Source organism: Saccostrea cucullata, unplaced genomic scaffold (genome assembly GCF_032062105.1).
Source record: "Saccostrea cucullata isolate Sc308-1 unplaced genomic scaffold, CSIRO_AGI_Scuc_v1 ctg1937, whole genome shotgun sequence".
NCBI classification, from domain to species: Eukaryota; Metazoa; Mollusca; class Bivalvia; order Ostreida; family Ostreidae; genus Saccostrea; species Saccostrea cuccullata.
The window spans coordinates 41309-58025 of record NW_026937614.1 but is presented as its reverse complement, the minus strand read 5'-3'; the positions used below and the strand labels follow the sequence as shown (position 1 = coordinate 58025).

Genomic DNA, 16717 nt, shown 5'->3' with positions numbered 1-16717 from the left:
TGGTATCCGATGGGAAGTTTTGTCACACGAAATACACCTATGAGGCATGAAAACCCTTTCATCAACCATTCAAAAGTTATAACTGTAGTTTAAGTCTTTTTTTTTTAAAAAGAGGAAGGTCTTGTCACAAGAAATACACCATTGAGTAATGAAAGCCTTAAAACTAACTGTTCAAAAGCTATGGCCTAGCTCGAAGTTTGATAAAAATGGCCAAACTTCAATGACAAGAGGTCAAATATGTTGATTCCCAAAGTGGGTTCTTATCTCAAGGAATACATATGTGAGAAAATGAAAGTCATAGTTCCAATCTATCAAACATAACGGGCAAAGATTTTGCGGATAAACATATAAACAGATTAACAGACAAACAGACAGACATGACAAAAATCATATACCCTCGAACCTTGGATTGCATGGTCAAAAATATAAACTTGTCTTCAAACAAATATATATCTTTAAAAGTAATGAAGAGGTGGTTAATGGATAAAAAGATAGGAACATTTACATGGATTTTACGTCAAAATAATTAATGTTTACTTTCGACATAAATCATTATAAACGATAGCATTTTAAAATCAAAATTACTGCTTATTCTTATTAAGAAGTAATACTGCAATCAATGCAAAAGGCTTTTGAGATTGCAATCAACTATGAAATATAGATAGCAATCACTATGTTTAGAATATTGGGAATTATTGATTGAAAACAGTCTTTCCAATTCCTATGATATGCTCTGATTAATCGGCACTGTACATGCATCAACAAAAGAAAATGTATAATTGTTTAATTATCCCGGAAAAAATGGTAGCATACATATATGAATCTAGAGTTTTAATCTTCCTGTTGAAATAAAAAAAGATCTCAACTTTGCATTTTAGTTCGCCTGCATAATACGTCTATGTTGCATGTACTTGTAGTTACTGTTTAACTATACCGGAAAAAATGATACATGTAGCATAGATATTTTAATCTGTTCGAGTCTTAATCTTCCTGTCGTAAGGAAAAATGATTTCCGCGTTTCATGTATTGATACTAATTGCATCTACCCTCCTCAAGGGTTTCCGAATGACACTGCTCCACAAAATTTTAAATATCTGAGTAAACTGACCAAGATTTAATTCTGCGCCATACACATGTACTTAGAATACACATTTTGAACTCCATCGGATCTGATATTGGCAGAGTGAGTAAAGAAACAAAGAATGTGAGATAATATTGGAAGTCGGTAATAAATTCAACATAATTTTAACTCCAAAGGTGAGACAGGCCAAAATAATAGGAGGTTTTCAATGTAATGTTTTTTTTTTAATTTTGGACTTAAAATGGCATGTTGTCTTAGGTACATGTAAATTGCAAGACAAAAACAAATGTATAAAATATTATAGCTAAATGCACTGAGTCAAATGCCGACTGACGTTTTTTTTTCATTCTTATTGCTAGTCCATTATTTATTTACTAATTTGACGACGGATGTTTTCGGTTTTCCCGATCATGAGATAGCTGATTATAGCGAAAGGAATATAATAAAACTTTGACCGGGATCAATCCTTAGTTAAGACCTTACTACATGAACAAAAATTATTCATTTTACTCCCTTGAACACAATCGTAAATACTCGTTCATTTTCGTGACCATATATTGTTTTTCTCCCGTGGAAAATATCCGTGTTGTTACGAATGCCTTGCGAGATAACTTTAGAGTAGGAACTTGTTTGGTTTTGTACACATGCATCAATCTATCCCCTTGTGAAGGATCCTTTGAAATACTAATTTCTCAGAGATTAAAGCATGCTTATGTTCATGTTGTAGAAAAAAAGATGAAATGGTGTCGTAGAATATATTCTTTGAAAACTTACAACTTTCTTTATTATTTCAATATTGGCCTACATATACAGATATATGAAACGTGTTTTTAACAGCCTTATCGCTATTTTACAATGCATACGATCATATAAATGCTAAAATGTGGGGGGAAAGACATTGAAAAACTTAGGTACATGTAGATAAAATTATTTTTTACTAATACAATAATAACGTTCCAAATATCAATAACGTTATGTGACATTAGTCAATGTTTTATAGCGTTATCTGGTTAAAATTGCATTGCTTTCATTTTGAGTTTGAATTAAAATTTAGAAGGTATACAATAAAAAATTTGATGTCAAAATATTCAGAAAAACTAGCTCTTTCAGAATCGGTAAAAAAAAGACTTTCGAAAATTTTGTCACGAAAGTCCCTTTTCGCTTGACGCAACTCATACATGTATATGTGGCAAGACCTTCCATCTAATTTGACCTTTTAAACTGGAGTTTGACCCACTTTGACACTAAAATTCCAAACTTTTACTTTGGCCTTAATGTTTGAACGGTAGACACTAGGGCTTTCATATTTCACGTTTAAATTTTTGATGCATGAACTTTTATTGGATACCAATAACTATGACCTTTTGACCGTGGAAATTTAAAGTTTTACGTACATTTTAAATACTATAACCTTGATGATTACGTTTGAACAGTTCAGATGACCTTCGAGTTTGACCTAATTTTCAAAAACGTATCCTTGGCCAAATCTTCTAAACAGGAGGAGACCTTACTTTGCGTACCAATATATATATTTGCATTTAATGTTTTTCCACACTTACAATTTTAATGGTTCAAAGTACAAAATTAAAACTGTAGTTATTTTCATTTAATGTAGTTTAAATTTACCAGTTAATGCAAAAGGTATAGGTTGTCATGTTATTTAAAATGGGAGATATACGAATATCGCATATTAACAGAGGTATATGTCAACATAAAAAATCGCAATTTTTTTATGAACAATATTCTAAAAATCATGTACAAACTGGTTCAAATGCAAAATTCTAATGCTGAAAGTTCCAAAATACTTGGTACTTTTAGGAAAGTTTTGAAGTTTGAATATCAGGAAAACTATTTTACATTAGAAGTACAATAAAGAATGACTATACCTCAGAAGGAGTTATTGCCCTTGTCAAAATTTCTTGAATATTGAATCATGATTAAAGAAAGAAAAAAAATACATTTTTAGATTCTTTTACTTAACAATATTTATCATCAGACCTATTAAAAAGTCATCAGTGATTTACATCCTTACAACGTTTAATTGAGAAGAGATAGGGCTTTCATATTTCAAAATGTGCATTACCTGTGACAAGATTTGATACAATGATAACGTCCTACTCTCAAGGACATAGATAGCAGGGGACCATAATTCTTTGTTTTAAAATTTCCTTGTTCCTTTTAGTATTATTTAAGGTGTTCAAAATCCATGTATCTATTGATTTAAACTATTCTAGCATTTGTTTGATATTTCAGATTCCCATCATAAAGGGTGAGATTGAAATATTTCTATGTTTTGGATACATGATACACGTCGTAATACAAAATGCTAAAAATTGCTTATAATTATATTTTGAATATACCAAAGAGATTTTTATAATTTTGAAGGCCAAATTATGTCAATGTGTCAACACAGAGGAAACCGCATATATATGAAACCATTGAAGGTTACACCCCTAACAAAAAAACTATAGTTAACTATAGTTTACTATAGTTAACTATAGTAAATTAAAGTTTCAAAATTTTTTCCAAAGTTTTTCAGAGTGTCAAAGTTTTCGCCAAAGTTTCTCAAAGTGTCAAAGTTTTCGACAAAGTTTTTCAAAGCGTCGAAGTTTTTGTCAAAGTTTTTGAAAGTGTCAAAGTTTCGACAAAGTTTTTCAAAGTGTCAAATTTTTCTATAAAGTTTTTCAAAGTGTCAAAGTTATCACTATTGTAAATCAAAGTTTTAAGTAACTATAGTTTACTATAGTTAACTATAGTATTTTTTTGTTAGGGACAGACACTATATGTGCTCGACATGCAAATCGCAAATATTTTGGCTGTCAGGTATAATAATTGTATTTGAATTTCTAGGTCTTATACAAGTAATACCAGATTTCCTTAAATAAGTATTGTGATAAGTGATAAGTGATAGAGTCTTTTGTTCGAGTAGGTGGTATGGGATACCAGATAAAATTTCTCCTAAATATTGTAAACGTGTTAAATTTGGCTGTGTATTCTTTTTAGGGGCTTTGGCGGATCCCAGCAACCACCAAATCAAGTACAATGCTAACGGTCCTGCATGTATACACATAATTAAGAAAATGAAGAAATGTACGAAACACATCTACGACAAATTATTCAAAAATTATTTTCCGCCAAATATCATACATGTTAAATATAATACATTTTCAGTATTTCTTTACATAAATTATAAGGATTTGAATTAATCCAATCTTTCAATGTAATAAAATGTAATTTTAATTATTTTTAATATTTTTTTCACGAAAAACACAAAATTATTTCTTATACCCTTCTTCTTCATTAGTATTTTTCTTTGTTATATTTTCCCTTTAAGTTTCCTGAACAACACTGTTTTAAGTGGGCAAGATAATATTTCATTTTCTTTTGGGTAACTGGAATATTATTTACAGGTATCATGCTTCCTCTGTTTTCCTCGGCTTTTCCTTCAGTTAAAAAGTCCATTTTGTTCTAGAAATACAATTTATTATGCAGAAAACCATTTATATTAATTTGAATAGAGTTTAAATTATTAGACAACTGAGATGCAAACTTCTTAATTTTGGAATGTTTGATGGATTAATAAATTGGCTCCTTGTTGATTTTGTACTCCCGCTTTGAGTTGCATTTTAAATTCAAATCGCAAAATCAGGATCGTGAAGGTGTTTTAAAAATGATTTCATCTTTAAATGTAAAAATCGAGAATAAGATGAAAATATAACATTGTTGATAAATCTGTTTTCTAAAAACATCAACTTTACAAAAGACTTTAAAGAGTTAAAAACTTTCCATTCCTCTCTATCTCTAATATCTCACGTTATACCAAAAGGCATTAATGGGTTTATTGTTTTTAAAGAACTGAAAATTTATAAATTTTAAGCAAAAAAACTTAACGATGAATCATTTTAAGGTTTAAGTCTGAGAGAATTAATGCCTCATTTGTTTTAATGAAAAATTAAACATATGGAGATAACGAACAGTACTGTAGATTCATTATTTTTCGCGAGTACTTATTATTGCGAATTGGATCTTCAACGTCAAATCTCAAGAATAATGATTCACGAATTGACGGTTGATCAAGAGATTTTACATAAATTTTAGCAACCTAAAAATAAAGGCGAGTGATATAATTTCGCGTGCGGCGCTTCTCACACGATGATTAAATCCATTACTTTATTTAGGAATTTAAAGTATTCAAGATCAAAAGTCTTTAAACAATACAAAATAGAAACAGAGCAAACGCGGACCTCCAAATCATCGGAGGTGGGCTCATGTGCCATGGAGGAGTGAGCATCCCTGCCGACCGGTCACACCCGCCGTGTGCTCCCTGTCATAATCGGGAAATAACGGAAAAATCTGTCTTCAATTCTGTATGTAAGTATTAGAGTAACAATTAGTATGAGAAACATCAGTCAGCTTTTGACTTAACCAGGATTTATGATAAACGCGAGAACTTTAAGTTTTAAATGGTCAACGACCCTTTAAGTTATCTATGCAGCAAAATACCTTCATCAACTGCAAACGGATTTTATATATCTTAGCTGATTCGATATGAAAAACCATGTTCTTCGTTTAAACAATTTCTAATAAGGGGAAAATTTTTGACAAACAAATTGATGAAACAAGAATAACAGCAGTCTCGTTTAACAAAAGTCATCATTTTGTAAGCTCTATGATCGATACAATGACCCTGTCAGCAAATACAATCATTTAATGAAATGCTGACTGATGTTTCTCATACTTATTGTTAGTCCATTGTTTAAACAGTGAATTGACGACTGTTTTTTTCCCGTTATTTTCCAATCATGACAAGGAGCACACAACGGGTCCGGTGTGACGGGTCTAGCAGGTAATGCTCATTCCTCCATGGCACCTGATCTCACCTCTTATGTTTTGGAGGTATTCTCTGCTCCTTTTTTTGTCTACATTTTTGAAAAATAGATTTTTGAGCTTGAATGCTGTTTGATATCTCCATTTATTTCATACTTATTCGATGAACATTTTGATCAAGTCAGGAAGGGTGCTTAATTATGAAATTGTTCCCTGAAAACACGATGGACATCATTCTTTCTACCTAATTATCAAGAATGTTATATAACTAACTTAAGAAACTCATACATCATCTCAAGAAAAGCCCTTTTCACTTTGATTTAATATGAATTTTCTAATTTTTTCAAATAATTTGTTCATTTATTCATTGATATTTCAAAGAACAAATAACTTAAATGCGATATAAGTAATGTAAAATTAATAAATAGTATGTGAATATACGATTGTTGCAATTAAAGTAGAATAAATACCTTTATTAATAAATATGGCTTTTTTATATTACTGCATTAAAACACTGAATTACTTAATATTAAGTAAAAACGTGAAACTATAGCAAAATTTAGTAAACTTTTATTAACTACTACACAGTATTTATTACCTACAAGAAGGTGCTTTCGAAAGGTACGTCATATTTCGTCCTCAAAATATCTTAGAACTGATTGTTACTAAGACATATGTATTATAATATATCAGGTCTCTCCATCATTTGAAATTTTACTGTTTTGCATGAGTGTTTTTGAGATCTAATTGGCAACTGAACCACTAATCATAGTGTTATATGAAACGGATTTTGAATACCCTAAAGGTTATCTAATTTAATGAAATTTACATCTTTAAATTTTTATGACGAATTTTCAAAGATCCCAAAATTTGAAAAATCGAACTGATATTCTTTTCATTAGGTATTTGTTAATAAAATTCATTTCATCGGAAAACCTCAGCTTTACAAAATGTTATTTGGAATAATGGCTTCCCTAAAATATTTGATAGTGATACTTACTAGAAAACATGTATATTGCAAATTTGCTTTATACCGGCATACACTGTAGTTATACGAATTCTTGGTCCGGATAAAACAAATTGCGGATTTAATTATAACCAATTAAATTTACAGATCCCAAGGACTTTGATATAACCTTTAATTTTTTACTGTATTTAAAATGCAAAAAGCGAGTATATCGTTACAGAAAAAGTAAAAACAAAATATTTATCTTTGTTGCTCCATGCGTAAATCCAGGCAAGGGTTCAGACGATCATTGATTATGCAGAGTGAAGCATTACAAAGGAACCTAACTAAGGGTGAAATAAAAGTTTATTATTCAATATTTTCCAAATAAAAGTCAAAAACTTTCCCTCTTGTCTAGTTTGTCTCTTTTCTCATCCTTATTTTTTCTATCTTCATTTTTATTAAAACAACTTTCATCTTAGCTGCATTATTTAACAAAATTGTCAATGTACATGTGACCACGAACAATTAGTGAATCTCAATATACTCAGAAACATTCGATAATCTGGTGTAATGCTGTTCATTTATGTCATTTACTTGACCTGGATTTAATATGGTATAGGCTGACGATGGACGACCGGTTTCTACAACAGTTGAAAATTTGCTTGTATAGTTCTTGTTATTGTCAGAAGAACGCGTTCTGAAAAGAAATGAATGCCATTGAATAAAATATTGGATATTAAATCAGCGTAACTGAGGGTTATTTATTCTGATTTGATGGATTTCTAACATTTCCAACATTACCCTTCCATTTATTTGGTACAAAATTCCGAAATAAACAACAAAATATATTCAAAGCAACATTGTACCTTTTCTTACTTCTTATAATATAGATGATTAAGAAGATGACGATCCCAGTTAATATAACGACTGGTATACCATAAATCATCACTCCGGTCAGCAGTCCTTGGTTATTCAAGGAATCTGAAAATTTAGTTATGTAGAAACTTTAAGTTATAACACTTCAGTGGATTTTTCAAAGATAACCTGGAACTTAATTTAGAAAAAATGTGGCAAAAATTGTTACCTTTTATATTAAAATCATTTTTTGTATATAAGTAAATTTTTAAATTTAGTTTAAGACGTAAGATCTTATCCAAACACAAGATTGAAGAACTTTAAAAAACGGAAAATGTTAGTCTGATAATTCAAGCAGATAACTTACTTATGTAGTTACGTATTTTTAGGCAAGAAATTTCACGACAAAAAAGATAAAGTTATATTGAAAGGGAAACAAACGTACACCTATATTAAAAACCTACCTACCTTCTAAACCATTTTATGATACATTTTCCTTGTATTACCAATTAATTGAATTTAGTATAAATACCTTCACCAGATATCATGAGCATTATTCTAAAATTTAATTTGGAAAACAAAAATATATAAAATATATGAGGAGCTTTAATTTTACTTCGTTGCCTCAAAGAATTGAAAAGATAAAAAAAACTGACAAAGAAACAATATCTAATTACATAAAAAAACTATTAATTTATACCGGCAGGTGTAACGATTTAGGAGGGAGGGGTTTATTGACAATTATAATTATTCCATACACTGTTTTAAAACTCTCTCTCTCTCTCTCTCTCTCTCTCTCCAATAATAAAATGTATTTTTTCTGCATGTTCATATTAATAGATATGCGAAGTAAACACCAAATTCTGTTCATGTCCCTACTCGATTCACACACATATACATTTCTAATTTGATAACTAATGTGAAAATGCAAACCAAGAGCTTTTAATGTACCTATGTTCAATTTTTGGTAGTTAAAAGATGTTATCGGTTACATATATACATGTAATAAGACTAATTTTTAAAAGGGCACGTCAATCAAAGTTAAATTGACGTTAATATAAGTACAATAATTCAAATAAAATGTATGACAAGGGATCAAATCCGAGTTTTTCTCCAATTGCATAGGATAGGTATTAGATTTCACAACATATGCAAAGCAGTTTGTCAAATGTTTGAGGGATAAGCTTGTACATTGTTAACAACGAATATTTGTGCTTGTACATTGTTTACAACGAATATTTGTGTTCTTACAAAATATAATTTTTTTTTCAAAAAAAAATAATAAATATTGGACAAGCATTTCTCTAATTTGAAGATCTTTAAAGCTTAATTAATTGTTTTGAAAGTAAACCCAATTAAAAAATCTGCGTGGGATTTAATTTCGTTGATCATTCTTTACAACGAATATTCGTGCTTGTACAAAATATAATTTTTTCAAAAAGGAATAAATGATGAATATTTGACAAGCATTTCTCTGATTTGAAGATCTTTAAACCTTTATTACAAATACAGATCAGAAACGATGTTTGGCTGCTAACCTGTCGCTTTCCTTTGAGGTATTTCAAAACCTGAGTCCTGAAAAAATATATCCAAAAGTAGATAGATTGATAAATTGATTGACCAAATGTAGTTCACGCAAAACCATAGCACATTACATATGCTTTTCAATTTTAATTAAAATCATATTTGCTTATCGGAAAATGTATGTTATCTAAAAAAAAGGTAATGAAAATCGGAAACAATAAGGGACGTAAGTTTTCATGAACGTTTTGAAATGTGAATGTTGGTAATTTATAGATTCTTATTAATAAGGAAAGAATAAAATTTTAAAAAAAAAGAATTCTGAAATACAATTTTACATTAACTTTTCACAAACTAAATTATCAAGCTTTTCAAAACAATCGACAAATTCACAGCCAGTCCGGTTGCATTTTTGGCACTGATGAAACGTTTGTTTTTCTTGGATTTCAACAGCAACACCTGTCAGAAAATTAAGCCGGGTTTCTATAGAACAGCTAATAAAATTCATGTTGTAGATATTATTTGTGATGAAAATATTTAATCCATAATTGTTTGCTGGATAAAAAAATTCGACAATGTTGCATTTTTGCTCCATTTCTTTCCTCTGATATCACAAAGACGTCGAACAAATGTCAGAGTACTTATATACGTATCCATCTTGTCAAGTATAAATTGTATGCCTGTACTGAAAATATATTTAATCGTTTACGCCATTTACATTTCAATTATTATCAAAGGGGGTAATATAATCTCATGTTTGACATTCATAAGATTAAAAAAAGTAGTAGGAATGGTGTAGTGGTAAAAAAAAGAAAATATAATAATAAATTATAGCTTTCTTACCTCGATCATACCCACTATACATTTCTTTTGCGATGCTAAGCCAGGATGGCCCTCTCTTTTTCCTTTGTAATTGTTTACAAGCCAAAGTGGCGTCAGTCAGGGAGACGTTTCCAATTAAGTAAGACGAGGGAGTCCTTGTTTTACAAATCTGCATTGATGATGTCCAGTTTGTTTTTATCTCTGCTTGATTAATATTTATGTGAAAATATAAAAGTCCACATGAAAAAATGGGGAGAGATAATGAAAAAAACTGAGACAATTCAGGTAAATATATTTCCACCAATCAAAAAATTCAACAGTAAAAATCGTAATTGCATATTTGAGGTAGTCGAGATTTTTTCTCATATTTTTTTTTAAAATGAAAATAAGGTGTTAAGCACAAAGTATGGATTCCATTTAACTTTTGATTCCATTTAACATTTAACTTACAGATGATCCTTAGGATGGGGAGACATGTCAATTCATTACTTGCTTTGTATTACTATTGAAATGTCCCGAGTTCTTGGTGTTACAACTTTTATGAAAATAAAGCCAATAACCTACACATATATAAACTCAAATCTGTAACATGATCATACAATTTTGTCACACTTATCCCCCTCTTAAAAATAATAATAATAATAAAAATAAACTCTTATTTTATTTTCTATTAATCTAATGTAAATGTATTTTTTTGACTTGCCTATTTGTAGATTTTCACCCTACTAGATAATATGTAACTCGTAATGAAAGGTCGGGATTTCTGATAAAATAGACATTGCTTTTTCAAGAGAAATGAGCTAGCAAATTTGCTTAACTTGTCATAAGTCATTTGAAAATATATATTAATTTTTATAAGTTTCATTTTTTTTTAAAAATTGATACTCCAAAGTTGATATAAAAATATATGCTTAAGTTTTTTTTGTTAGATTTTGTCTATGTATGTTTTTGAGATTAAGTCTTCCAACAATCTGATAGAATCCCGTTTGGACAAACTGCGTCCCGTTATTACAGTACAGAAGTACTTTGTATTCATAGGTAGTATAATATATATATTTTAAAAACCTCATCATGGGAAAATATCAGATTACGTCATGTGTCCTTTCAGTTAACATTAACATGCATCCACAATTCAACATTAAGATGTATCCACGATGTTTTATCAAAAAATAAAATTCATTTTCATACATCCCTTTGAGCCTAAAAAAGGGATACAGCAGTGCCTGGCACATATGTTTTATATTTGGATATTTTACAAGTAATAGACGTTAATGGCAACCTGCTATGAAACATTATATAGTGATCAAGTGAAATTTCCTAAGGTCACCTTCCCTTATTTAAATGTCAATATACCATTGTTATATGCATATGTTTAGTTTATATGTCTTACTTGATTCGATACGCAAAAGCATGCCCAAAATTTGTAATGCTTCAATGGCCTTTTGAAATTAAGTTCTGATTTTATTAAAGATAAAATCTGTGAAACCTATATCATGATTCAGAACGGATCCTAAGAAATATAAACCCCACAAAGAAAAACAGATAATGTAAGGTAGAAAGCATTCCTCTCTGATAAAATATTTCATTCTTCAACCTTTTTGTCAGTGAATGAATTCGAAAAAAAAAAAATGAATACACCAACAAAATTTAAATTAAGCTGGAAAGTGGGATAAATGCAAAACACGTCTTTCAGATTTTTTTGAAAAAATATATACCTGTCTCGTAGTTAGCATTACTGTAGATGTTGATCCTGTAGAAATCACCACAAGTTTGCGTTTTGTTTCCACTACATTTCACATTACATTCACATTCAGGCTTTTTGATAAATGATGTAAAAAAATTCCTGCAAAAGCATTCTTTGCCAAACTGTAAATAAAAGAAATCTCATAATTCTTAATGGGAATACGTATTTCTCATAACTGAAAAAACGTCTCATAACTCAATTGAACAAACAAGCAAGTTCAAAGAATTGTGATCCACTGATTTGGATGTCTTGAATGGGATGTAATATTTTTTGGTATATTGTGTCAGATGTGAACGGCTGCTAAAATACCATTGAAAAGTTTTAACCAACTTAAAGTTTAAATTTTTGAAAACTAGGTCAAACATGAAGATCAAGATCAACGGGTAAAAATTAAAACATTAAGATAAAATAAATTTTAAAAAAAGGAAAACCTTGAAGGTCAAAATCACGGTAAAAAATCATTGTATATTTGGTAAGGTCTTGTCGCAGGTAATGTATAAGTGAAAGGAGAAGTCATATCTTTTCGTCATGACCAAGGTTAAAGTTTTTCAAAGGGACGGAATGACTAACAGACGGAATGACAGATGAATGAAATATATTGTCCCCCGTAAAAGCAGGGGTCAAAATGCAAACCTCAACTCCGTAAAATTGGTAATCTGCACAAAACTTCCTACAGCTTTCTACAGTCAATTCAGAGTCATCGTGACGGCTGCTTCCAGATAAGGTTCGTTTTGGCTTGTCTTCAAAGCATCCTAGATACTCTATAAAAGACAGGAACGAAATCAATGGAACATTCATATGGAATTGCTATGTAATTCTTTAAGGACCCTCTCTACATCAGTGCACAATGTTTTTGGAAATTAAGAAAATTACATTGAATAAAAGTGTAAAGTTAAAGCTTATCTATTCAATTTTCATATATGGTACATGGCTTTTACACCAATGAAAAATGTTTAAAAACAACTATGTATTAATGAACAGAAATAACTTTTGTATAAGATTACATCCATTGATAAGATACATGAAATTAACATGTTCAATTAATTGATTAATTTAAGTCCTTTAAAATGGTAAGAATAATTTAATTGATTACAAACTGAGTAATAGTCTGAAAATTTCTATGTATTGATATTAAGACCAAATGGCAGATCACTCCTACTGTAGAAAAATTCTGTATAGGGTTTAACAATTTTTATTTACTTGAAAATCAGAATTCAATTGAAATACATATTTTTTAGAATTGCGGATTATTTGATCGATATTGTTGAACAATTATGCCACCCATATAATTTTTTGTCAACATTAGATGCCACCATACATAGATCGTAGAGTGATATTTGTTATACATTATAAGTGAAGGCAAAATTGAAATTAAGAAAGCTGAGCTGTAAATACTGTACACAGGGAAATTTTCGCATGTTGATTTCCACCTTTGTTTAATAGAATATATGACAGATATATGCTAACATGTGTTTTTATTTTACTACCAGGTATAGGAAACTCATAGTAATTCTGTAAGCCTTCCTCCCAGGGAACTCCCAGTGGTGTAAATTTTCAGTTTTGTATGACCAAAACCGGTCATATCTATGTGAAAAGTTGCTACGCTATGAAATATTGAGAAATGATGCGACCTTTTAAAGGATTCGAGTACCTAACAAGCTAGACATACTGGTGTTCATAGAGAATGGTGCATGCAAAGGAATCTCTTATTCCAATCTTTTATGTTCTTTGTTTTTATAAGATATGTACGTGTACTTGGACATTACCTTTATAGACACAGGTTCCTAAGTATGACTCAGAACAATCCGAAGAATATGAAAACTTCTGCACGGAACCACAGTTTACTGCAAGACGTGTTGCCCCTCTTTTTACTCTGTCAGCTTCTATAGATATTGAAAGAAATATTATTGTTAACATTTATAAAATTGTTATTTGAAACAGAACTTTTCAGCTCATCTTAGCAGGAGGCTATAGTGAACTCCTCCGATCGAAGTGCGCCCGTCGTCTGCTGTCAGTCGTTTGAAAATTGTTCACGTATTCAACTTCTCAGGAACAACATAGCCAATTTCATCCGAATTAACTCCAAAGCACCCTTGTATGAAGGGATTTAAGTTTGTAAAAATGAAGTCACACCTCCTTTTGAGGGTATATAATTAAGTATTGATAAATATTTAATATCACTCTTTAAAAATCTTCTTAATAACCAATTGGAAAGAAAAAATTATATTTATGTAATAACTTCTATGTTTGTCGTAGAATCATTTTTTCGAATCTTGACCCCAGAGGTAGGAAGTTGACACAGCAAGAGCAAACAGGATAAAAACTCTCAAAAATGAAAAACAATGTTTAGTCATATTTAAATGTAAGCATCCCCTGTTTGTAAATTTTTAAATCATGACTACTGGTGGAAGGGCAAACACCACAATGAATAATAAACGGTTATACTGGAATACAGTGCATACTGTACGAAACTTTAAAAATAGCTTTCCAAAAAAAGCAAATTATTATATCGTAGTTGTACTTTTACGGAAGTAACCAATGTAGTGAAGATCAAGCTTTTTTTTCAAATCATGACCTCCAGGCAGACTGGGGTACAATGAGATATTAAAACTGAAATATAGATATATATAAGATTATCTTTAAATTCTATTTTCTTGTCTGTAATCTCTTTACTATAATGTTAAACATATGAAAACCCAGAACTCTTCTGAATAAAGTCAGACATAATTGAAATGAAAAAAAATACAGATTTCTAGCATGCTATATTGTTTCAATGTATATTCAACCTTATGATTATTGCCAAGTAGAGATACAGTAGCCATAAATCAAACTTTTCAAGTTTTTGTTAATGTTCTTAAAATTAACCTAAGAAAGACTGTTTTCATAAATGAAAATGTTACAACAATTAAAAATGGGCCATAATATATTTCATTAAAATTGTAAAAAAAAAATGATGGATATCAAAAAAGATTTATACATGTAAATAGAATGAAAAAAATTCATACAGTGTAAATATTCTTAGATTGTTAAATTGAAATGCTGGAACTGAATTTGTAATACCTTAGTACGAGATTGTCCGTTAAGGTCGTGGACAACATTGATAATTATTGACAAACATTGATATGATATATGAAACTATTATTTTTCATTAAATTCATGTTTCATGTTATTAATATGCAAGTTTTCAACAAATACAATGCACAAATAGTTATATTTTTATCAGATTAAAAAAGACATACACTAATACCAAGCACTCAAAATGAATATTCTTGACGTTACCCGACGTCAAAAGCATTATACGAGTACATGTAAATTTTCTCAATATAGTCACCGCGTTTAACTCAATACATTTCTTATATGTCGCTTTAACCAGTCATAAATGTGTGCACAAAATGTTCAGGTTCCATACGTAAAATAATATTTCTTAACAATGTCTTTCTCATATCCAGCAATCCTCCAACCTTTGTTCGCGTAAAAACGATTTTATTTACAGAAATACGGTAAAGTCACGCTACGAAGTTCATTTTTTACAGGACTGTATCTCGGAATGATGGTCTTCCTTCGCGCATGTCATACTGTAAACTGTTCCTTACCGTTCCGAAAATATGTGCCACTTGTTAACTAATGTACATTTCTTTTACTATGTTTTCCCGATTATTTCCAAAGTGTACTAGTCTCTGTAGGTGTTGATCCGATGTCTTCGCAAAATTTATCACTTCTTGCTGCTCCACCTATTCCGAAAACGTTTTTTCAACAATTCCAATCCGTCTTAGTAGAGAAACACCGACATCTTACGAGCGAACGTAACTTGCCCTAACTTCCGAATCTCGATTGTTTCCTCGGGACCAGTGATTGCACCCATACAAAATTTTAAAAATCGGAAGAAATAAGTATATGTGCAAAATCGAATGGATAGTGTTTTAACCACTTTGTAATTGAAAATTGCTTATGTCAAATTTATTGTAATCACTTACAATGTTTAATTTAAAAAAAGCGAACAAATAGAAGCAAATACACCATGATAATACTTTAGACGGATTAGGAAACACGTTTGTCATGCGTCAGTGATTAAACGTTTACAATAAATAAAATAAATCCGTGCAATCAAGTAAATAGTTAGTTAAAATGTCTTGTATTGAGAGAGAGAGAGAGAGAGAGAGAGAGAGAGATTCTTTTTTTATTTAATAAAATATCACTTCAAAGAAATAGACGAGCATTCATGGTAGACAGTATCTTCTTAAATGATGTATTAAATTGCCATCTTAACTAAATTATCTTTGGCTGCTTTTATTTTATATTTGTAACAGACATAGACCAAGCAATTTTAGTTTAGAATCACTACCAAACGATTCCTTAGGAAGTTAAAATGAAATTTTTTTTTATTGAGGAAGCACAAGTATACAGTAGCTAAGTTGTCCATAATAATTCATTGTTTATTTATCGACTTCATTGTGGGGGGGTGGGGGGGTATCTCCAGCCCCTCAACCCCGTTCCTATATACGAACGTGTGTACATGGTGTGTATCTGTTTATATATGTGGATTATTAAAAAGGTTGAAAATATTTATTTATGTGGTGCATTTTTCTTAGTAAAGGCATTTGTGTTAAAGTTATGCTCCTCAATGTCATTGTTTTGTTAACCATACATGAATCGTCAAAATATAAAATTATAGAAGATACATTTTATACTTTTGCCACACACACAGAGTTATTTTGACCGAAGGTCCAATATACATAGAAAAACTATAAATATATATTCACCATCCTGTTGTAAAAGAAGAAAAAGATTGATTCCAGAATACAGACAAAAAGATACCGGACTTTTAAAAGTGTGAATAATATGAAAACTTAGTTGTCACTTAGTTGTCTTGGCATCCTTCAAAAGTATGTGCACACATATGCTAAATAATCAAAAGTGC

General features: G+C 30.2%; 1 protein-coding gene across 1 annotated transcript; it reads right to left on the bottom strand.

Moving 5' to 3' along the window:
• Positions 1-9587: 9587 nt before the first annotated feature.
• Positions 9588-13760, bottom strand: LOC134248496 (kremen protein 2-like). Its single transcript, XM_062730890.1, has 5 exons — positions 13566-13760; positions 12433-12560; positions 11771-11921; positions 10077-10256; positions 9588-9727 (listed from the first exon to the last, which is right to left on the bottom strand). The coding sequence occupies exons 1-5, from the start codon at positions 13714-13716 to the stop codon at positions 9717-9719; spliced, it is 621 nt and encodes a 206-aa protein (XP_062586874.1). The 5' UTR covers positions 13717-13760; the 3' UTR covers positions 9588-9716.
• Between the last annotated feature and the right edge of the window lie 2957 nt (positions 13761-16717).